Source organism: Pelecanus crispus, chromosome 7 (assembly GCF_030463565.1).
Source record: "Pelecanus crispus isolate bPelCri1 chromosome 7, bPelCri1.pri, whole genome shotgun sequence".
In the NCBI taxonomy this organism is placed as follows: Eukaryota; Metazoa; Chordata; class Aves; order Pelecaniformes; family Pelecanidae; genus Pelecanus; species Pelecanus crispus.
This window is the reverse complement of record NC_134649.1, coordinates 21,760,405-21,783,540: the sequence shown is the minus strand read 5'-3', so window position 1 is coordinate 21,783,540 and position 23,136 is coordinate 21,760,405. Positions and strand designations below refer to the sequence as shown.

At 42.8% G+C, this 23,136-nt stretch overlaps 1 protein-coding gene across 1 annotated transcript in view; it reads right to left on the bottom strand.

Moving 5' to 3' along the window:
- PSTPIP1 (proline-serine-threonine phosphatase interacting protein 1) overlaps positions 1 to 19,599 on the bottom strand; it is a 57,712-nt gene extending 38,113 nt beyond the window's left edge. Inside the window, exon 1 of the mRNA XM_075714136.1 lies at positions 19,568 to 19,599. Within this exon, the coding sequence (XP_075570251.1) occupies positions 19,568 to 19,591 (24 nt within the window). The 5' untranslated portion in view covers positions 19,592 to 19,599. The remainder of the gene's footprint in view (positions 1 to 19,567) is intronic.
- Between the last annotated feature and the right edge of the window lie 3,537 nt (positions 19,600 to 23,136).

Genomic DNA, 23,136 nt, shown 5'->3' with positions numbered 1-23,136 from the left:
ATCTTGTGCTCGTGCAAATATCAGTGCAGGGGTAGTGGTTGTGCCACCCAGACACTGGTGGGTGTTTTAATGGGAGGATTCATAGCATAGGGAGACAGTTTGCCATTAGACAACACTTGGGTTCTGGTGTGCTGTTAGGTTTTTCTTTGGGATTGCTGTAACAACTCTTCTCATTGTCTGAATCAGTCTGTCTCTGGTGTAAATTCAACATGACGGGGTTAAAAAAAAAAAGTAGAACATAAGTGTGTGGAGACCTTGGGAATGTGGACATTGGATCTGCAGGAAACTGCAAGTCTGTATTTCCAAGACACTTGCCAATGAGTGCTCCTTCCCTTGCTTTTGCATTCACCACCCCATCACCTGTGCAATACATGGGATTCGCCTGTGCCTTTGGGTATTTTTGCAGCCTGTCCTGCTGCACGACCCCGTGTGGCAAATGGACCCAGCCAAGCCGATCTGTGATTTCCAGCCAGCCCCACTAGACAGGTGAGGTCATGGAGCTGCATGGAGTTTGCTGCCCCAAAGCCAGGGCTCTTATCTCCTGCTGGGGCTCTGCACCCTCTGCAGCTCAGGGCCATGTTCCTCTGCTGTGGTCTAGGACTGCGGTTCCCTCACCACCACACGAGTCCACGTGTCAGGCTTATCCCTGTCCACGTGATCCATCAGAGCATACCCCTATGCATCTCAGACAAAAATATCTCAGTAATGAGAAGAAAAACAATTAGTCTTGCACTTCTTTCATCTTTTTACTAACTTCCAGATTGCACTGCAGCAACGGTAAATCAGTCACAATGAAGCCAGTGCTGCTGAGGAAATGATGGGAGCCCAGAAAGGGAAGGGAGTAAAGTTGCAACATGCTCTGAGTGTGGCATCGGGAGAGGATTTCTGTGTTCTACTCCTGGTCCTCCCACTGACTCACAGTGGGATCGGGACAAGCCATTTTTACTTTGAGAGCCTTGGTTAACGAGTACATAGTGATAATGTTATTGAAAATGTAGTGGTGAATGTTATCTGAGCTTTATGTTACAGCATTATGGTAAAATCACGGACTGTGTAACCATAAAGAGAATTAATATGTTCCTTCCCTCAAGCAGTTTCTGTACAATACAAGTGCTTATATATGAACTGAATACAGTTTATACATCTATCCACTGTCCCCAAAGCAGTTATCATTTAATAAATGCATTAGCTTATTGCTTTCTATTATGACTGTGAAGAAGACAGCTATTTAAGTTTTGGGACTCAGGAAGGATCCTCTGGCAAGCAACTGTTGCACACTTGAGCTTGCGGCTTTGCTTCCTTATTGCTGGGACTGGAGAGGAATAGGGCAAGCTCTGGGGATGCTTTTTCAAGAGCAAGGATAAATTTCTGCAGACATTCTTTGTAAACCTACAGGTTGTAGAAACATTTCCAGCACTGCAGTTTCTTGACAGCAGTAATTCCTTCTTCCCTAATGGACATTCTTATCGTGAGCAGTGGGGAGAAAGGAAAGACAGTAGGATAATTGTTCACAAGAGACATAGACAAATGCCTCTACCAGCAAAGTGTCTGCACTATAGAGCCAGGCAAGATAATAATGTAGATAAAAGAAGATGGAGAGAGTGCCATGGATCCACTATTATCACTGTTGCAACCACAGGAAAATGATAGGATTACATATGCTGATCTGATGCATATGATCACCCCTTATGAAACAGGATCTCAAAACCAAAGCATCAGTTTTCCTAATGTTCCCTAGGGCAAGTTACACACACACATCCCAGGGAGGGATCCTGCTGTGAAATAAAGGAAAAGAAGCAAGTTTTTGCCATTTACAGAGGAAAGTAGGAAAGGTTCTTGAAAATACCCTGGCAATGGACTGTCACTTCCCCCTCTCCCTTTTTTTTTTGAGGACATCTCAATGGCATTGCTGCTGTAAAAAACTCTCATAAATTGCTCCCTCTGCCTGGCAGAAACCATTCTGGTCAGACGCTCCACAACCAACGCACAGCCTAAAAATTTTGATTGTATATTTCCAGATGCAATTAACTACATCCCATAGCTGTGTACACAGCTTCCTTGTCCCAGAAATGCTGCCCAGAGGTAAGTGAAAATATCATGTGTGTTTCTGTCCCCCCAGCAGTCAGGCATACTGCCACAAGCAACAAATGGAGAGTGATAAGCACACTGTAAAGTTACACTGCCATTTCTGTTCAGTATATCTCTTTGCTTAGTAATAAATGCTAAAACTCACTTGGTGTCTTCCCCCACCTCTTTTAAACTGGCACAGTTGCTGCAATGAAAGGATGGCAAATTCTGTATGTCTGAGAGAACCACTTACTAAATTCCCTAAATGGAGAATGCAGTACCATCTCATTATCAACCCAAAAACACTCACACAAACACAACAGTGTGCCGGGGGTCAGCGTGCTGACCAGCAGCCTTTCTAGGGGCCTGATAAAACTACCTAATGGGCTCACTTCAGCCATTTGGACATCTTGCTCTAACCCATAAAAATGCAAGGGGAAGAAGCAATGCTGTATTAAAAACTGCATCAAGGTCCATGCTGCCTTGGTGACCAAGAGAATTAATTTTGCAGCACATCTAACAAGATGATCTCACAGTCTGAGTTAAAGGATCCTTTGTAAGCTAGGCTGCCCTGGGTAGCACAGCCATGCAGTTTTGCTGGAGCTCTGCAAACAGGCTTGCCTCCAGGACATGCACCGGCATTTTTACTGGCAGTAATGCAAAGGGAACAGGTTAGTGCTGCTTGCTCCCCACTGCTCATGACAGATTCTGTGCTCCATCTTTTTGCCTTCCTACTTCCTTACTTCAATGAATTTAGAAATGCAAAAGCCACATTTTGCTCGTTATAACTATAGGAACATTTTAGCACTTTAATGCGTATAGAAAGATACCCATTTAAATGTGAAATCTGTAATAGCACTTGCACATTCCTAAATCGCAGGCTTTCTACCTGCCCGTATGGGTACGGGAGTAGCGTTCTCACCATTCACTCTGCGCGCTTGCGTGTGCATGTGTATGCCAAGTGCAAACGGCCAGTGCCTTACTCAACAGTTTTGCTTTCTGTCTGTTGCCTGCTGACACGAGTAAGACTTGAACTTGTTAAAAATGGAGCCACTGCGCCGCATCTGAAGGAGAGCTGGAATCTCCTCTGATGGATGCATCAGTTCCTGCCTGCCAGATTCGTCTGGGTTTTGTCCCTGTTGCTGACCCTTGTATAAGGATTTGGCTCCAGCTAAATGCAGGTCTAAAAAGAACTTCCTACCACAAGCACTGATTTAATCTTTCTTTATTTGGGGGGGATCCATCTCAAAATTTGCTTTATTGTCCTCACTATATGTTCCTGAAGAATGTGGAAGCCATATTTCAGAAACCACAGCATCTGAAATCTAAACCAGGGCTGCCTCAGCCTCCCAGGCAGCAGATCTGGCTGTGGTCTAATAGCATGTGCCACTAGCATGTCACAGGCTACAGCAAGGAGGGAGAGGAAATGTAGCCAGGTGACAGCCCAGGTTTAGACAAGTTTAAGCTGCCATGGACGCTCACCCTGCAACGTTGCTTCTTAATTTCCAACCACAATGTAGCCATAAATCATTTAGGTCCAAGTTTACTTACACAAACATTTCCCTTTCATTTCAACAGCTCTTTTTCTTCTTTCATGTATTACACAACTGCATCTTCTCTCAACCTTTTCTTGAATCCAAACAAACCTCCTTTGCCCTTTCCTGGGATACTAGTTTTTCATTCCATTGATTCCTGTGTGTTCTTATAGTACCTGTTCAAGGCTGAATAAATCCCTTTTGGGCAAGGATGATGCTCTGCTACTCCAGTAAAGTCTAACTGATGCTTTGTACCATGACATTGATGTCTGCTCTCCAAGAAACACTTCTGATACATCAGAGGATCATATTTGCTTTCTTCAGCTGTCAAATCATACCAGTGGCACCTAATTGATCTGCAATCTATTGATATAGCTGCAATTTTCTCCTCTCCTGCAATTTTACTTAACAAGGTCCCAGAGTATATCGGACCTTTTTGCTACTGGTCTCTTACTCTCATTTTGCACTTTGAAAATTAATTTTATGTGCTTTCTGTTACCTGAGGCTTGAAGGTTATCAGATACCTCCTGTACAATATTTCATTCTATCCATTTGTTTCAACAACGGCTATCTCCAGCCCATCCTTAATGTCTTATGCCAGTATCTGCAGTGAATATATTAAATAAAACCAATCCTGAGACCAGCTCTCTAGAACCCTTCCTCCAGCTCAGACATTTCCATTTCAGCACAAGCCACCAGTGTGTCCCCCAGAACGGGGTCTTTGCCCACTTCAGTTCTTCTTCTCCTGTTGTGTCTGTTCAGTCCTGTTTTGTTTCTCTTCTCTAGTTTCTTAAGGATTTCCTGTGTAATACCATAACAGACCCCACATTTTCTTTGTCAAGGCAATCAAGACAGCAAGATAGTATCATGTTAAACAACTACCTAGCGTTGATAAGCTGCCTGGCCTTTATTCTGTTTACCATTTACCATTTTGTGTTATAATTAGCATTTGCATCGAATGGTTTTGCTGTTAAAGTCACACTACTCAGCTAGTGCTGGGGCATATCTCAGCTGGGATTTGTGAAGATTATGAGAACTAATGACTAGCCAAAGAACCATTTTAATTTTTTAAGAAATCAGAAAAAATGTTTTAAGTAAACAATAAATGTATTCATTAAATGTGTAAAACATAATTTGTTTATTAAAAAATCTAGGTAGTTGCTGGAAGAGGGTGATTTGAATCACCACCAGTAGTTTGTCTCATTGCCAAGAAAGTGATTCTGCTTAGTCACAGCATGTGTGCCTGTGAGAGAGGATTTACTCATTCTTATTTTAACAAAAAGGATTAGTTAATCTGCGTTGTCCAGCAGACCTATAATTACTTGTAAGAAAGTGCTTAACAAAGGGATTTCAGTGTTGCAGGCAGATTCATATTGTCCTGAGATTCTTCCATTAATACTTCACATGCACCTTGGTCTCTGCCCCGGAGCCTGGGGTTTTTCTTCTCATGGGGAGAATCACAGCTAATGGAGAGGCAGCATCTCCTCTCCTCTTCCCGTTTACAAAAGTTGCTTCCCTCCAGTGCAATGAGCAATACTGTTCCCTCCAGAGATGAGAGAAATGTGAAAGGGAGTATGTGACTGAAAACCACAAATTTTATGCTCTAGTTTAACCAGAATAGCTTTTCCTAGAACTCTTGAAAGGAGGTGTGGAGGACTGCAAGCAGAGGCGCTGACGGTAAGCACACTGGGATACACTTTCTTCTTTCCATTTCTCTTTTCCTCTGTGGCTTAACGATGCTGCTCCCTCACATTTGCACTTTACTAAAGAGATAGGTGCCTTGGGACCACGCCTTTCCATCTGGTAGAGCTTTCTCCATAGGCAATCACGCAGGTAAACATCGGGAGTTAATTGTGAGAGAGATTATTCACACCTGGCTCTGAGCTGGTTTCTGCAGCCACGAGGGAGAAACTCAGAGGATTTTGGTTTGGTAACCACAGGCTGCAAGCGGGAAGGCTGATGGTGTCAGTTCCCTGCCGGAGGGTAGAAAGTTCAGCACGAAGATAGCTGGGGGGTGACATCGTTTCTTCTTACCTCCTGGTGGCGCAAAGCTGAGTAACCTTGTGCTAAGTCTTGTGCCTTTAACTAGCTGAGAATCAGCCTTACAGCATCTCTCTTCTCTGAGCCTTGTGCTGCCAGGTGCTCAGATGGTCCTGCAAGGCTTTTTGAAGAGCAAGCATCTACGTTTTGAAGTCACGAGGGTACTATTGCATTAATAGCAAGTGGGAAAGGCTAAAATGTTTTACTGGTTACTGAAGCACGGTTTTGGTAAATAGCTATTGCAATGGACTGTACTGAAGCAAAAATATCCAGGCTTGTGTGCAAAGCGCTTGCTAAATTATACGCCCTTGCATGTCCAACTACTAATATTCAGAAAGTGACGTGAACTGATCGAGTCATTGCGGTTGTGCTGTATGAGCTGTGGGCTCTTCTGTTGTGGCTGGTTTTCTTGGAGCATTTCTAATGCCATCCTTCGACCTGGCTTGCCCACCCAGAACTTTTTTTAGAGGTAGTTTACATACCACAATTCCTACCTCTACCTGCTCCTGCAGGATAAGCTGGTTTGTCAGCAGCTTAGCATTTCAGCTGCTTTGCAGCTGAAGTTGTATGTCCGGTTTGGTAAGTGCTGCTGCAGGTCCACTTCAGCTTGCCACATTGCTCAGGGGAACTGCAGTTCTGGCTGTCAGCAAAAAGGGCCTCTTCCCCAGCACCTCCAGCTGCAAAGCCTGCTCACTTGCTTTTTGCAAGTAACTATGTCCTAGGTGGTACACAGGGAGAGTAACCCCCAGGATACAGCACGGCAACACCACTACCCTGACAGGGGAAGAAGGGCTGGAAAAGAAAAACCATGTAGCAGACACCCGGTGCATTGCTTGCTATGTGGCAGGATAGTGCTGAGCTACCCTGGCGATAATGATAGTATCAAAATCTGCACATTAACTGGTTTGGACATCTAAGGTGGGCCTGACTGCGAGCAGTAGTGGTACGAGCACTGATAGTTATAGCATAGCTATCAGGCATTCTTTTAGCCTAATGATCCTTCATTTAGGAATTATTTGAAATATATTATCTGCAAATATTCAAAAAAACTTTAAAAAAACCCCACTTTCTCTTAAGTTTGAAAATATTTAGCTATAAAAGTACATTCCTTGTCTTTGTTCTTAATAGTATTTTCCCAAGGCTTCTATCAGAAGTATTATCAAGATGGGTTTTGGACTGAAAATGATAAACATTGCTAAAATCACCTAAACAAAGTGTTCATACAGATTTTCAAAAGAGAGGAAAAAAAACTGAAACTGAATCTGAGTATCTTTGGAATTTTTTTAAAATCAAACTTTTTTTGCATCATAGTTTATCTTGTTTAGTTAAGGTAAGCCCTTGACAATTTTGACAAAATTTGACAAAAACTTAAGATTCATTTTTCCAGGTTCAAAAATGAAATAACTACTGGTATGAGGAGGAAGTTTAGAGAGAGCAGGGGATAGTGAGTTTTGAACAAGCATCATTCTGCCAATATCTTTTTCAGCCGTCAGAAGGAAATCCTTTCTATCCACAGTTGTATGATATATGGTGTCTCCGTCCTGGACTGAAAGTAAGCTGTTCTGACTGAGTTACATCAATGAATTATATCATTGCATCATACCACTGTGTATTGGCACTGCTTTAAAAGAGTGTTTCTTGATCTTGATCTCTTGATCTGCTAGTCTTCTTGTCAAGTACTCTATCAAGCGCTGAGTGTTTACTGAAGGTGAGCAGCAAGCAGATTTAATAGCCAACAGTCAAACAAGATTTATAATCTCAAAGTACATTTGATTGGGCTGGATGTTTACTGTCATGTCATGGTCTTTCACTGTAAGTGAATCGCTTGCTTTGTGTTTTGGGTTGGTCTGTTGCATCCCCCCCAGGATACTTTAGAATTTCCTAGTATTTCTAGGAATATATTCACATGATAACAAGTGTTTTAGGAAGTTTACTGCTCTTTTTCTGTGCCGCTCAAGCTATCCTGAAATAAATAATGAAATAAAATGGGATAGCAGTAAGCATCACTAATTTGTGTACCTGATGTCCAAGTGACTGTTTAAATCCCTGCTCCAGCTCAGCTGTGATACTGAGGAAGAGTGCCTGGGCTTTACATGGCCTTGGCACAATAAAAAGCGATAGGTATTGCTTCCCGTTACATGAGATGCTGCCCTATTTCTGCTCTACACCAGTGAGACACGAAAGACCCTTTTTTCAAAACAAACCCCAGGTTCTCAGCCTGACCCTCTGCTGCCTTGTCCTGGAAATGTCATAGGAGCTGAAAGCCCAGCTGTGCAACCTAATTAAGAGGTGAGCACATAAATGGGGAAGGTCGTCGGTGTCCAGAACAGAACAGCATTGCAGTGGAAGCCTCTAACCAAAACAGTCTCCTTTGACCAATGCTTGGTGTGATATAAGTCCTTTTCTATAAATTTTCATGTGATAACAAACTGGTTAATGAATTTAAAAGCATACGTCCATGCTGCATACTGCCGTACCGTGTAAGAGCTCCTTTTTCTTACTGGCTGGAACTGGTTGGAATGGATGGGAATGCGATAGCTGCTCGTGCTTTCCGAGATTGAACTGACTACAGAATTTATACAAACTTAAAAAAAAAATACCTTTTTAAAAAAGTATATCTTTTTTCCACATACGCAGAAAAAAAACCAAGGAAGAGTAGGTGGGCTGGAACTGGCTGTATAACATTTCTGTCATTTCTTGTAAATTCACTCTTTGCACATTGGAAACATAGATTTTTGCTAAGGATGTAGGTGGCTATCTTGGGACTTTTTTGTGACAGCCTCAGGTGTTGACTTGGGCATTTTCAACATGAGGCTTAGTTTGCAATTTCACTGCAGCCTGTTACCTTAACCTGTGATGCAGTACTTTTCATGAGAAGCAAACAGTATTTATTGCCAGGCATAGCACAGATATGAACCTTGAATGGGACCTTCAAAAATCAGAAGGAAAAAAACATTGCATTTGTAGCATTCTAATTGATGAGCTGCTAGATTGCCATCTCGCGCTTCCCCCTGTAACGAGGTAGGCCAGAGAACTTCAAATGAAACCAGAGATTCATATCAGACTTCAATTCTGCAGCAGCTAAGTTATTCAGAAAGAAATTGAAATTGAGATTTCACAAACTTCATGGTAGCATTGCAAAATTGGTGACGTTGAGTAAACCAGCAGCTTCCTGGCAGTTTTTTGCTCTCAATGACATTAAAGTTTTTCTCTGAGGAGGAAATGGTTGGTTTAGAGTTCTGCTGATGAGAGGGATTTGCTCCTCAGCCTCCTGAGCCCTCGCCCTCATCACTGGTGTCCTAGACTGCTCATGTGTTATGCATTAGGCATTCTTATAGTCACGGCGTGTTGTTTGGCTCTTTTCACGTTTTAATGACCCCATGATTTGCATAGCTACAAAGTGACGGCCGCACAAAAGCCTTCTTAACTTTTACAGGTGGTTTGTTGGCTGGCAGGCTAATGGTACACAGGGAACAGACTTGGAAAGTCTCGATTACAGTCTAATAAAAGGAATCTGTACTTATTACCTCCATTTTAGCTTCCCTTTTAATACTTTAATTAAATAATATTCTGAGAATGCGCAACATTTCCTAAGGAAGAAAAATTGTAGCTTAATTTTTGCTATCTTTATAAAGAGTGCAAGATCTTACGGTGGTTTTGTTTTGTTCTTTTTTTCTTTGCATAGCAGTGTTTTTACATCTCATAACATGATTAATCACAAAATGAGTCCTCCAAGCTTTAGCCAGAGGACTGGAGAATGTGACACTGATCACTGAACTTTCAGCTTCTTTCAAACATTTCACGGAAGGAGCTTTGCCTTTTGGAAGACAGAAATAGAGCTTTGGAGACATGCCACGGTATCACCTCCTTTCAACTGCCCATCTGCCTGTGTCTCATAATGCCTCAATTCAGGAAGCTTCCACAAAGGGCATGAGCAAAGACAGGAAATGGAAACCTTGTGCCATCCTTTTTCACAAGAACACCTTCTTCGTACTGAGTAAGAGAAGAGCATCTCTCTTAATTTTGAGATGTTGTCATTTATTGTTATATTCCAAGTGTCTTGTCTTACAAAGCAGCCAGGGGAAACAATGCACCCTCTCTTGGACTGCACATATTCTACCAGGTTGAGATCATGCTTTTATTTGTCCATTTCCCCTAGTTTTCACCGACTTAAGCCTTGACCTGAAATTCCTGCAGGTTGGGGTCTCAGGATGTTTCTGACCACCTTCAGGACATGGCATGCTCCTACTGCACAGCTGTTCAGACCCCTGATGCTTCTGTGCTAGGAAAAGGAGAAAGGGGCCAGCAGCCAGATGTGCATCACAAGAAAAAGTGTGACAAAAAGCTAGGAATCCATTCAGGAAGTTTTGATATAACAAACTTCTGGCACACCTTTGTGATGGGGATAGTGAGAAACAGGATAGAAGGAAGCAAAATCCCTCGCTAGTTTTAAATCGGAGCTTGATGTGGTTATATGACACAGGCTTGAGGTGGTGGCATCCCTTTATATTTTCTCCATGTGGTGACTTTAGAGAACAGCTACATCCATAAAGTAAGGTGGCTTCTTCCTGGGAGCCAACAGAGTGGCCTGATGTGAGCATTTGCACCTGCCTCTCATAAAGCACAGCACTGTTTTGCCATGGTGCCTTCCAGAGTCCAATAGATAAATGTGTTAATGGTGAAATCAGATGTTGCTTCAGTCTCTTTTGGAATTAGCTACACAAGAGAAACTGGAAGTAAAATAAGGAGAAATAGAATCTTAAAAGTAGAGGATACTTCTGTTTTATACAAAATAATCATCAGTTTATTTTTGTTTCTATTCCTCTTTAGTTCATCTGCTTCCAGGTCTCTTTTTTTATAAGAGAGTTCCTCTCCTCCTGCAAACACTGTGGGCTCAGTCCCAGACCGCTGTGAGCAGAGCAATGTGGAACAATCCTGACTTGCTCAAGGCAGAGACAATTGTTCAGAACATCATATAGAGCCACTGGAACCAGAGCTGCTTAGCTGGTACATTAATTCATTCAAAAAACTATGTGTCTTTCTCCTCCCTGTCTTAGAAAACATCAAATTGTTTCCTGTTAGCCCTGAAAAAGGCACTAAATACAACATACTGCCGCACCCACGCTCTCTGCTTCCCCTATAAGATGAGCCAGGTATTTTTAGTGGTCTTTCCTGGCATGTAGGGAAGGGTAAAGCTTCAGGAAGTCTTCCCAGTCTTGCTGTCCAAGGGGAATGAATTAAAGGTTTAGTTCATTTCTTAGCGAGGATTATTCCGATAGCTACATATTACCATTTCCATTTTACAAGAGATCTTCACCACCTAAATAATAATTTTCAACATATCCTGTTACTCAATATGATGCAATATATTCTTACACTCCGTTAGTATTGTGTATCACAAAGTCCTGGGGAACTGTGCAATCCAACAGAACAAAATCAACTCTAGGCTTTTAGAAATTCTTAAAAGGGGGGGGGGGGGGGGGGTTCATTTAACTAAAGTCCAGCAGTTTATCCAGGTGGGGTGACCGTGCCAGTATTACGTTTCCTTCTGGGAGGCATTTCTCTGTGTTTGCTCCCACTTGCATAAATGTCTCTCCTAACTTAGACAAAAATAATTAAAAATGGATTAATTCTGGGTTTTTTAGGAATTGCTGAATCAATGAGGTATTTAGCTGGAGGTACCCCCTTTGTGTTGCAAGCTCCCAGAATATAGGAAATGGGCAAGATCTACATAAGTGAGTGCACACTAAGGGATTACACCAGCACAGCTACTTTTGAACCCTTTGAGCTGTTAAAACTGTTGCATCAGCCCTGTCACACACAGGGTGGCTGTTCACTCGAAACTGCCTTGTCTTTTAACCAGCAAGAATAAAACTATTGTTCCACTCGCAAAGAGCATCAGCATTATCTGCCTTAGGAGAGTTTTATGTTCTCATGAGCTTTTCTCATATGAAATGAACTAGTATCACTTTCAAAGCAGGGTGGGAAACAGTATTCTTGCCCTGCAAATTTATATAAGATTTTAAAAGTCCACATTTCACCTCTTGACAACAGCAGCAACAGAAAACAACAAAAAAAAAGACATTTGCATTGATATAAAGAAGAAACTTGCTCTGAAACAGGCAGATCTGATTGAGACATCCCACTGCCTAAGCTGGCACACTATCCACCATCTGCTGTCTATATAGGGAAGATGAATTTTATTTTTCTCTCTCCTTTCTCTAGCTGTTTTACTTGTGGATAAATCTACTGGAGCGGAGAGAAAGTGTGCCTGGACTCCAGGTTGAGGCTAGGGTAGACTGTGGGCAATGAAAGCTCCAGCTCCTGTTCCAGACTACGTCTCCCTCTGCAGAGCTCCCAGCACACCAGAGGGCTGGTTTTTACGAATTTGCTCTCCTCTTCCCCACCTTTGTTAGAAATTTCACCTTAAACCTCCATCTCCAGAGGAAGCCTTTACCAGATATGAACTTTTTTGTCAAAACCCAGCTTTATCTTCCAAAACAGTTCCCCTACTTCCAGTAAAACTGTGTTTTTCCTGCAAAAAAAGGCTTTGTCAAAAACATGAGTCCTAACCAAATCTGCGGCCAGGATCTTTCAATGGCAGGTGCCTCCTTTCCTTCTGGTGCTCCTGGGGATTTCCAACCCACTGAGCAGCAGCTCCCGGGGCTGTTCGTCAGTCCTGACTTGTTAATAACCCTTCAGTAATTACAGCACCTATTGCAAATAGTATAAAGCAATGAGACTCAGGCCTCGATGTTGTTGACCGCCTATTTTCTTTTTTCCTTTGCCCCCACCCTTTATTTTTTATTTTTCTTTCCTTTTAGGAATTAATTAGGCCTGGACAAATTGAGAGCAGCACCAAATAGCATCTTGGTTTGAAAGAAAAAAAAAGAAAAAAGAGTTTGTGTTTGTTTATTTGCTCTGAATGGAACAAGAGAAGCTGGTATCTCTAAGCTAGCCCAAGCTGGTCAGTTTTCACTTCATTCTCAAGACTAAGAGTAAATAACTATTGCCTTTCATTTCAACCGAAAATGAAGTTGCACCAAGACCATTTTTCCAAGAGCTATGGAACTTTTCAATTCTTCAGTCTTGTTCAGTGGCATTTTTCCACCACTTTGAAGAAGAAGTACTAAACTCCATTTATAGTAAGGGAGAGATTCTTTGGAGAGCTGCAAAGCTGTTGGGATCTAGATGCATATTTTCAATGTATTTTTTTTTTCTTAACCTTGACACCCTGAACAATGCCCCTGCAGAGCCGTGCGCCCCAGCCGTCACCTCGTCCCAGCCTCAAATCCTCAAATTCTTACTGAACAACACAGTGAACTTTCCACGTTATTGAACTGTGGCTGCTGAGAAAAGTTTTATTACAAAACCTAGATTAAACAGAAGATGAAACAAGAGTTTTCTGTGCCATCTGCCAGCCAGAATCTACCTTGCTGCAGTATGGCATGAAAACAAAATCAGAAAAAGGTCTTTTTGAGCTAAAAGGAGCTGAAGAATAAATCCCCCCCAAAAAATCTGTTTATGAAGCGGCTTAATTTGCCTTCCATACAAGTATGCAATGAGTGTAACTGGATTGAAATTCAGAGTCTTCCACTGTGCCTGCAAACCAATGCAAGGTCAGTGTCCCCAGTCACTGATTGTAAACTTTGAAGAAAGAGAAGCGGTGCAACTCTGTGCTGCTGCATTGCAGGAGCGCAAGCCTTGTGGGAGGAAAGGGATGGGTCATGAATCACCCAGTCCTGCAAGGAAAAAGTATGTTGAAATTAGATTCATAGGGAGAATCTGAGATTCACCCTGGAGAATCTGTCATGGGAGGAGAGGCTGAGAGCTGGGATTGCTCAGCCCACAGAAGAGATGGCTCAATGTGTATAAATAGTTGGTGGGAGGGAGCAGGGGAGATGGAGCCAGGAATTCTCAGTGGTACCCAGTGACAGGGCAAGAGGAAATGGGCACAAATTGAAATTCAAGAAGTCCTGTTTAAGCATAAGAAGTTGTTTTTGCTGTAAGGGTGGTGAGACACTGCAATAGTTTGCCCAGAGAGGTTGGGGAGTCTCAGTCTTTGGAGGTACTCAAAACGTGGTGCTGGGCAAGCTGCTGTAGCTGGTCCTGCACCGAGCAGGGGGTTGGCTGGATGACCTCCAGAGGCCCCTTCCAACCTCAGCTACTTTCGGACTCTACCATCAGAAAATTTACCTCCACAGGCTGCTTTAGCAAACCAGAGGACACCCTCTTTGATCTTTGCATGAAGTGCTGTTACAGATCCACAGGATCAGTGTGCAACAAATACTCGTTTAACTCTAGGTGGTGTTCATTAGATGTGTCTGTATACATGCGGGTGAAAAGAGAGTCAACTCACCTATTCCATATTTAAAATGCATACCCATGGCACAGTTAAAGTTGGCATAAATAAGAATTTTCCATTTCTCTGAGCCCAAGCAAAACCAAACAACTTTTGCAGAGCAGGACAGATCAAAACAAACCAGACATAACTGTGTAAAAATACTAACAAAATTGTCACAGCAACTTCATCAATCAACCAGTTCAAGCAGTCAAAACCCCTACATAAGCACTTAATTGCAGTATGGTCATCAGAAAATTTTAATAAAATGTAATTACTTAACTGTCTATTTATTTTCAATCATTGACGTAAAATGAGCTTTCCAGAAACCCATTAATCTACCTGGTCTGGAAAGCCTTCTGCCACCTTAGGATCAGCCCACTGTGTTTAAACCTCCCCCAGATACTGCTCCTCCTCACAGGGAAGATGCTCAGCCTGATGTGGCACGTGCAGGCAGTAGCTGAGCATATAACCAAAAGTTGCAAACATAAAACTCTAGTCCTTCCATTTGAGCTCAACACCAAGGAAATGAAACAACCCGAGTATGCTGTAGGTGGTCCCTCACACACCCTCCTAGGTGCTGCTTTAGGAATACGGGAGATAGAAGTAGCCATTGACGTGTTTGCCTTGCTATCAATATCTGTGCTGGGAGTGTTAGTTCATTTGAGCTTCATTTTAGCTGTTGTGGTCTACTCAGAAGTGATTTGTGAAGCACCAGTGTTTCCATAGCCACAACTAATCAGGTTTTCTACTTGTGATTTCCTGTGGTTTCAATGACTGTTGTGAGATTGCACCTCCCTTCACGGGTGCTTCTCATTGCACCAGTGAGCTAAGCGTCCTTCCCAGGTCAGCTGGGAGAATGTAGGAAGAAATTACATGTAAAAAAAGAATAGAGCCACCTCTTCCGTGGAGATGAAGTTGGTCTCGCAATAAACACAGACATCAGCTGGGCAACCCATTCAGCTTTTCCAAGTTGGCTCCCCCTTTATTCTCCATTTCCACACACATCCACCAGCAATAACTTGCCCTGGATGTAAGCAGGGCCGCAGCCATACCTCTGCCTCTAATCACACCTTCTGCATTCCAGAGAGATGCAGTACCTACCAACACCAGAGCCTGGCTGTCAGTGCATCAGTGTGCAGTGAGACTATTTATTTTAATTTGCTTTGTGTCAGTAGATACGGATGCAACTGGCGCAATCCAATTCAAATGAAACTCGGTGGGGAACCACTTGCAAAGCTGAGATGCCAGCACGAAAGGTATGGCAGCCACATCCTTCCCTGCTGGAGCTCAGCCATGCCTCAGGTGCAGGGGCTGGCAGGAGCCCCCACCAGCCCCGCTTCCTCCCTCCCAACAAACCTGCCCAGTCTCACTTCCTCCTCACAGACCTGCTTCAAAACAACAGGCCCAGCAAAACTTAACCCCTACAGGCAAGCAGGGTAGTTCCTGGTATAAAAAGGATTTCCTTTTTTGAGTAGAATGGTTGACACATTCTTCAGCACATTGCCTAGTAAGTCTAGAAAATAATTTTACTGTGACTTTTATAATCATCCCTGCTCTCTTGTACCACAGTTAAGAGTCTCATTAGAACTTAAATTATTCATGAAACTAATTACATCCTTTTGGGCATATATAATACACCAGAGTGTGTGAAAAAGCTATGTTACTGTTGAGAGGTTCACCTACGAAGTCAACTTTGCATTGAACCTGATGTATAATATAGCCTGAAGTCAAAACAAGAAAGATTAAGAAAATATCTTTGTAACAGGTTCTTTATTTTAAGCACTTCCATGGCCCCCACTGCTGTAGCATCTGACCATAATCATGGGTACTGCATAGGCAAGAATGAGCTAACGAACAGTCCGCAGCAGGGCAGGGAGGCAAATCTTCCTATCCCATGTTCAAGGCCTGCATCATATTTGCTGACCCATATCTCCAGCTAACTTGCACTTTTAAATCTGAGCTGTGAGAATCCACAAGCCCCGAGCTCATCCCACAGCTGAGAATGAACAAGCACTTCACACTTTAAGCATTTTTTTTTAAATCCTAAGCACCTTAGAAGCCCATGACACGTTTTTTGGAATTGACTTGGCCACTTCAGTTTGATTCAAAGCTGCCTGAGGGAACAGATTTGCTCCCACTCAACTCTGGGCACTTCGGAGCCTGCCCCAAAACCAAATGCCTCCTTTGAAAGTCTTTCTCATTCTCTCTTCCCAGGTGGGTAAGGCAAAGCCAATACAGGACAAGGAGTAATGGTTTTAAACTCAAGAAGAATAGATTTAGACTAGACATAAGGAAGAAATTTTTTACAATGAGGGTGGTGAAGCACTGGAACAGGTTGCCCAGAGGTGGTGGAGGCCCCATCCCTAGAAACATTGAAGGTCAGGTTGGATGGGGCTCTGAGCAACCTGATCTAGTTAAAGCTGTCCCTGCTCACGGCAGGGGGGTTGGGCTGGATGACCTCTAAAGGCCCCTTCCAACCCAAAGCATTCTATGATTCTATGAAATGGTGCCAGTAAGCACCTACCTACCTCTTGGCCAGAAATAGCTGTGTTTCACAAGGTTGCAAGTGGAGTGTTGAGCAGCATGTTGGAGAAAAACAAAGGAGGAAGGAAGGAAAATACGACAAGAACTTCGGAAGAAAAGCAAACGATGAGTACAAGAACATAGAATGAGACTGAGAAAGAGACTCAGTATTTGTGACAGAAGGGGAAAGATTTTCTTGACTAGTGGTTTCTGTAACAAAAAAAATAATAATTTTGCTCAGATCTCTGCCTATTAACGTAACTGTGTTAACACGAAACTCAGCTGGTATCACAGACGTACTCCCCATTAACATGGGAATTTACCTGCCTGTCTAATATGATGGTAGAGAAGACAGGTAACACCTGTTACATTTGTACAGCAGCCCGACAGAATATTAATCCATTAGCAACTGCCCTCCACTGGCTATCAAAACTGATTTGTATTTTCATCTCACTAACATTTTCCAAAACATATTATCAGAGGATAGAAAACGTCTGCTAAGAAGCACATTTTAGCGGAGGCTTTGAGCAACTTTGCCTTAAACCATTATGGAGCGGGTGGAGGATATAAATGATTCTATGATTCTATGATTCTATGATAAAAACAAAAATTGTAATTAAAAAATATACTGGTTTTAGCCCAGGCCATGCTACAAAGAAAACAAAAACAAATAGCACAAATGTGAAACTTTTAGTATAGTACTATCGCTGCTACATTTAATAAGGGAAAAGAGAGATTAAGTCACTGCTACATTTCACAGGGGGAAAGAGAGATTAAAACTTATACCTGGTATGAGGAACAACTTGCATTTTCCTGAAAGACAGCACACCCTGTTCTTATGAAGTTTGAGGAACTTTGGGGAGGAATGAATGGTGCTCTTTCTCTGCTAGTTGGGGAAGAACTGCTGCTTTTAGGGTTTTTTACATATTTTACATTGCAGTAGGTACTAAAGAAACTTCTGCCTATCCAAAAGCTTACTGATGGTAAGAGCAGGGAGCTGTTGCTCAGGTATGCCTTGTCAGGGTGAATTACAGGGAGGGGGTGCAGCGGTGTCCTTAGGCAGGTCTTAGAGCTCAGGGATCTGTATTGAGCGATCTACTAGGGTGCAAATATACTTTTTTGTTTTTAGTCATAAAGACGGTTTCCATTCGTGGTGCAAATCGAATAAAGGAGATAATTGCTCACTGAAGCAAACAGCGCAAATACATTTCCCTCTCACTAATGGGCGTAACAGAACCTTATGAATGCAAAAATAATTGCTGATCTTGTGGTTTGGGGGACAAGCTGTACGCTTTTGCCGTATTGTGCAATATCCTGTCAGTTTTCATTTTAAAGACTTACTATTGCATAGCTAAAACTACCATCTTGCAACCAGATATATTTCTGCCCTGTTAATCAAGCTCAGCGATACAATGTTTCCAGCCAAACAATATTAAAAACAAAGATGCTTTCCTTTAAGGAAGGTGTTAGTTTCAAAGCTAAGCAAGGATTATAGTCATGGTAACATGACTAAGCACAAGAGAGTTTAGAGAAGAATTGCTGTAAAGGACTGGCCTGGCCAGATTGTCAGCTGGCATTAATCACCCTAACCCTATTCCAGTCCATGGAGTACGCCTGATTTATTCTTGCTAAAGACCAAGACCTTGAAAAGTAAATATACCAAATATACCAGTTCTAAAAGCCAGATGGCATGTTTTCAAAGGAAGTCGAGAAATGCAAAAGCTGAAGCTCCCAGTGTAGCGCTGGCTTGCAGTTGTGTCCTACCCCTCATGTTGGCAGTTAGTAGCTGTATAAAAGAGGAGGCACAGAGAATCTCGTGTAGGCGTGGTCGGGCACAGTTAGGGTTACCATCAAAATTAACTTTTGTATTTCCTCATTACTTTTTTTTTTTTTTTTAACTGTTCAAATCTAGTACTGGAGTGGGGGCAGGGAGGGCTTCCTGGAAGTGCTGGGAGGAAGGTGGTTCACTGAAATGTGTTCTTGTGTCTGCCCTTCTATTTCATACCACGAGAGGGTTTGCCCTGAACGGCAGGTGGATAGAAAGAAAGCACAAGCAGCAGATATGCCGTGAAGGGACTGTTCTACTTGGCCTGACAGCAAAATGGCAGAAAGAATTCATATGCGTTCATGTCTTTCTCTAAGTCAGTCCTAGATGCTGGAAAAATAATTGCCCAGGCAAGAGGCAACCACGTAACATCCTGTTTACCCACCTTTGCAATGTTAGAATATTGTTGTTGGGGTTTTTCCTCCTTAAAATCTCCACTCCAGAAGCAATTGCAAGAGAACCTCAGATTACCCTTGAGAGAGAAATGACTAGGGTCTTTTTACCTTGTAACTGCAGAGAAAGAGCTTGAAAACAGGACACAAAAAGGTTCTTCAACTGAAAGTCAAATAACGAGAATGGGCCATATCTACTTGTTTTATTATTCGCTGGTTTTAAGCCAGTTGTGAGCGTTTGGGCTTAGTTCTGAAGTGTGACTGCTAGTTCGTTCTATCTGTGCTGCTGTATGACTCCTGTGCACCTACGTGCTTCGTGCATGCCTTTCTGTACCTAAAAGCAGGCATGAACTCTGTATGCAATAGCATTTCGCACGCAGCCAGCTGGCTTGGCTCTACAAGCAAACAAGAGAGAATTCAGACTGTAATTGGTAACAGTTCACCTGCTCAGGGGAGCCACTCCTAAAACTGAAGACACTCACTGCAAGCAAGTGCTCTTAGGACTACTGCAAGCAAGTGCTCTTAGGACTATGAGACAGACAAACCCATGCCCCTTTCAAAAGCGGTTTCTGGACCTAGCACAGGAACTGGGAATGTCAATTGTTTTATGTGGACTGGTTATATTCTTTACAACGCATCCTTCTGCCTAGGATCAAACACTTATAGTACCAAACAGCATGCTTTTGCTTGGAGACAAATTTGGTTTTTTACTAAACTAAATTTAGAACACAGAACAAGATTAAATTAGTTTTAAACTATAGATAGAACCAAGCTGTATTTTAAAAGGCTTTTAAATACAGATATATTGAATATAGGAAACACATAGGAAATGGTCACTTACCCAAAATGCATCTTTAAACTGCATCTGTGTCATTATTATTGCTCTGTGGATGGGGAGGAATCCTTCAGCAAGTTCGTTCTCAGATGAGAGCAGCAGCAGCCACAGCACTGAGCCTTGTTGCTATACCCCAGCCAAAGCAGAAGTGAAGCACATCCACAGACCTGTCTCTTCTGAAGTCAAGCTAGTGAAGAATAGCATTGGGCAGTTTCAGGCAGCTCAGCATAATGACCTATGGCTGTGGAGGGACAGAGGGGAAAAAACCGTCTTGCTCACACACAGAGACGTGCATGCACTCAGCAGCCTAACCCCAAACCTGTTTCTCTTCTCGTAAACAGTTAATATTGAAATGAGGAAGCAAGGAGATGTCAAATGATGTCAGGCTGCTCCTTGCCATGTGTGCATGTGAGTGGCTGGCAAATAAAAAAAAAAAGAAGGAAAAAAAAAAAAGTAGCAAAATTCAACTATATGATTTGATCAGCTATAGGAGGAGAGCAACGGAAACCAGCACAATACAAAGAAATAAGCTGCGGAGGAAATTAGAGTCAAACTGTCATGTAACGCTGTGGTCTTACAAAGAAAAAGAAGCAAAAGAAATGTGCCACATTTCTCCAGTACCTTCTGGGGTTGGCAGGGGCCCATGTATTTGCACACGGGAAGCATAGCTCAAAGGTGCATTTTGCAACTGAAAAGGCTTTTCAAGTCTCTGGTTAAATTAAGAACACTGTAAAGTGTGCAGGTGTCTGCACACTTTTAGATACCTGTATGTCTATATAAAGAAAATTTCTGATTTGCATGCCCTCATGTAAATGTTTATATGAATAAGCAAGATGTGTGAAATTTAGAAGTAAAATCCAAGCTCTTGAAAAAAACTTGTGATAAGAAAGCTAAGAGTTTATTAGCACTAGGACCTGAAGTGAAGCTTCACAGACATCTGAACTGGCAGCATGCCCAGCATGACACCCAGCACAGTGCTGACGTCAAGTATGACAGCTAGTTAAATAAGCTAACAGATCTGTTACAATGCAGCTGCAAATAATGGGTAATAAGGTAATATGTCTAACACTTCCATGAAACCCTCTTCAAAATACCTGTCCTACAGGTGAGGTTGCCTCTGTTCACCTCCTTAGGATGTTTTAAGGATTCTTAAATATGTGTTTTTAAGTGCTCACTGGCATTTTCAGAGGGTAGGGGAAAAAGAAAAGAAAAAAACTCCTGCTGTGGTTGCCTATGCAAAAATGTGTCCCTTCACACCAAGAACACATCAGAATTTACTCAGCTATAACTAATTAACATTGCTCCTGATACCTGGACATTGCTTTTTTCTTACTGTCCCTGCAGCACCAGCCACATGGGTAGGTTATTTAGTGGTGAGGAAGTCTCACAACTTCACTGAGCTCCAGCGGGGCACAGAGATTTGCTCAGAGAGATCTACAGCAGTCGGTGGCTAGAGTTATCAGTAGTCACTCCACGAGCAATCTGTAGCTGGTATTTTCGTTTCTTCCTGGTGGTCTGAAGAAGACAGGGAATGTGCAGAGACTTTGAAAGGGAAAATGCAGTGCAAGCAAAGGAGGGCAAAAGAGAGAGTTTGCAGGGCCAGAGGTGTGAAACTGCTTTGATGGTCATGAGCAGCAGGAAAAAAGCGTCATCGTGTGAGAGGGAGAGAAGGAGAAATGTAAGGATTCACTCGCAGAGGGTGCTGAGGAGGAATGAGTGACTCTTTCTTCCTGAAGGGAAAACTCCCTGAAAAAATGTATTTTGAGGGCATGGGCACCAGCCGTAATACTTCATCTGTAAGTAAAAAGATTCTTTTTAAGAATGTTTTATCTCAGTCTTTCTAAAACTAAATGTTTTCTCTTACTATTTCCAAATTACAGCTTTGTTTTTTGCTACTGTTGCGGTTTCTAAAAATGCATCGAGTGCATTTTGGCTCCCCAAAATGATACGCTACTTTCTCATTATTTTTAGTTTGGCATCCAACCAAAAAGCCAATTATTTGATTGAATCTCATGCTGAGCTCTGTGCCTGCGTCTGTCCCACCCAGCCGTACCAGCATACCACAGTCACCTCCCTTAGGAGCAGCCAGGGATGCCTCTCTATATAACCATAAGCAGAGGCAGTTAGTTTTGCACTGTGGATGAGTTTTTCCTTACTGTTAGCTGCAGAAAAGCCTAGACCAACCACGTTCCTAGTTCAGGTATTTTGATGAGCTGTCGGAAATGAGCTGGTGTGAGTTGTAGCCCGTGGCTCTGATGAAGCAGAGCTGCTGGACAGACACTTGATTTCGAGCTGTCACTGCTCATGAGTCCTGGTGTTGCTGGATTATGCCCAGAGGGTGCCTTGCAGGGGTAGTCAGGCTTTGCAGGGCTCTGGAAGAGGGAGAAATTTACCTCAATTTTGCAGCTGAAGAAACTGAAACCTATAGCAAACAGTGCTGGCAAATATGTCAGTGCTAAAAGTGAAGGCCTGAGACGGGGTTAGTGGGATGCCGATGAGGGAGTCTTCTCCAGGCGGTTGTGCTTTGCAGCTGCCGAGGTGCGAGTAATGCGTTGTCAGCCAGCCGTGCCAGCATCAGGCACAGAATCCGTAACACCACGCTGCTTATCTCCTCTGCATGCAGCAGCACCACCTGCACTTGGCCAAGGTATAAAAGCATACCTCTGCAGCTGGCAAATAGCTCTCTGCAGAGCCTTGGGTGGACCTCCCCGCTGCACTGGCCGTGACCGGGTTCAAGAAAACTGGTATACGATTATTTTCCTTCTCTCCCATAAGCCAAAGCACCAAAGAATACCTAAATACCTTGCAGTGGGCATCTACTAAATTTATACTGAGCTGGTCTACTACAACTGCTGGTTTGTAGGATGCAATTACTTGTAGTAAGCTTGTATGGTTTAGCAGAGCTTGAAATACGACCCAGAAATACGGTTCCCAATAGCTGTCTTACTTAAAAGACACACCAGCCTCCTGACTGCTCCGGAAACTCATCTTTGTCCCTTTCCCAACCAAATGTATTGGGATAGTCTTGCGAGTCTTTTGTAAAACTCCCATGATGAATGCTGCACTTGGAGAAGAAATCTTCCTAAGACCATCCTCTAAATAGGAACAAGACAACATGGCACCCAGTTCTTAAATGCTGTATCTCATGATTGGGTTAATGTTTTGATGTGAGTGGCCTGAGTTGTTCAAAGACTGGAAAGGCTGAGCCCGGGAGGGAGCTCTGCGGGGCTGAGGGAAGGGAAGCAAGATCAATGAACCTTGCTATGCTACTAACTACTATAATGCCATCTACTGAAACCACCGCGAACTTCATGAAATTTTCCCCTACAAAATAGTTCTATAGATATGTTTGTGCCAACCAGAAGCATTCTCAGTGGGCAAGGGGTTTAGACTGCTGTCAATGTAGTGAGTGGGACTAGGGTGGCAATGGCAAGTGATCGGCCACTTGTTTGTTTATTTGGTTATTGGCAGGCTGGATGCTTTGGAAACCTGCAGGGCCTTTCATCTCCCCTTCCTCCCCCTTTTAACATGGCTTTTAATCTAATCTTTGTATACAGCACCACTCAGAAATTCAA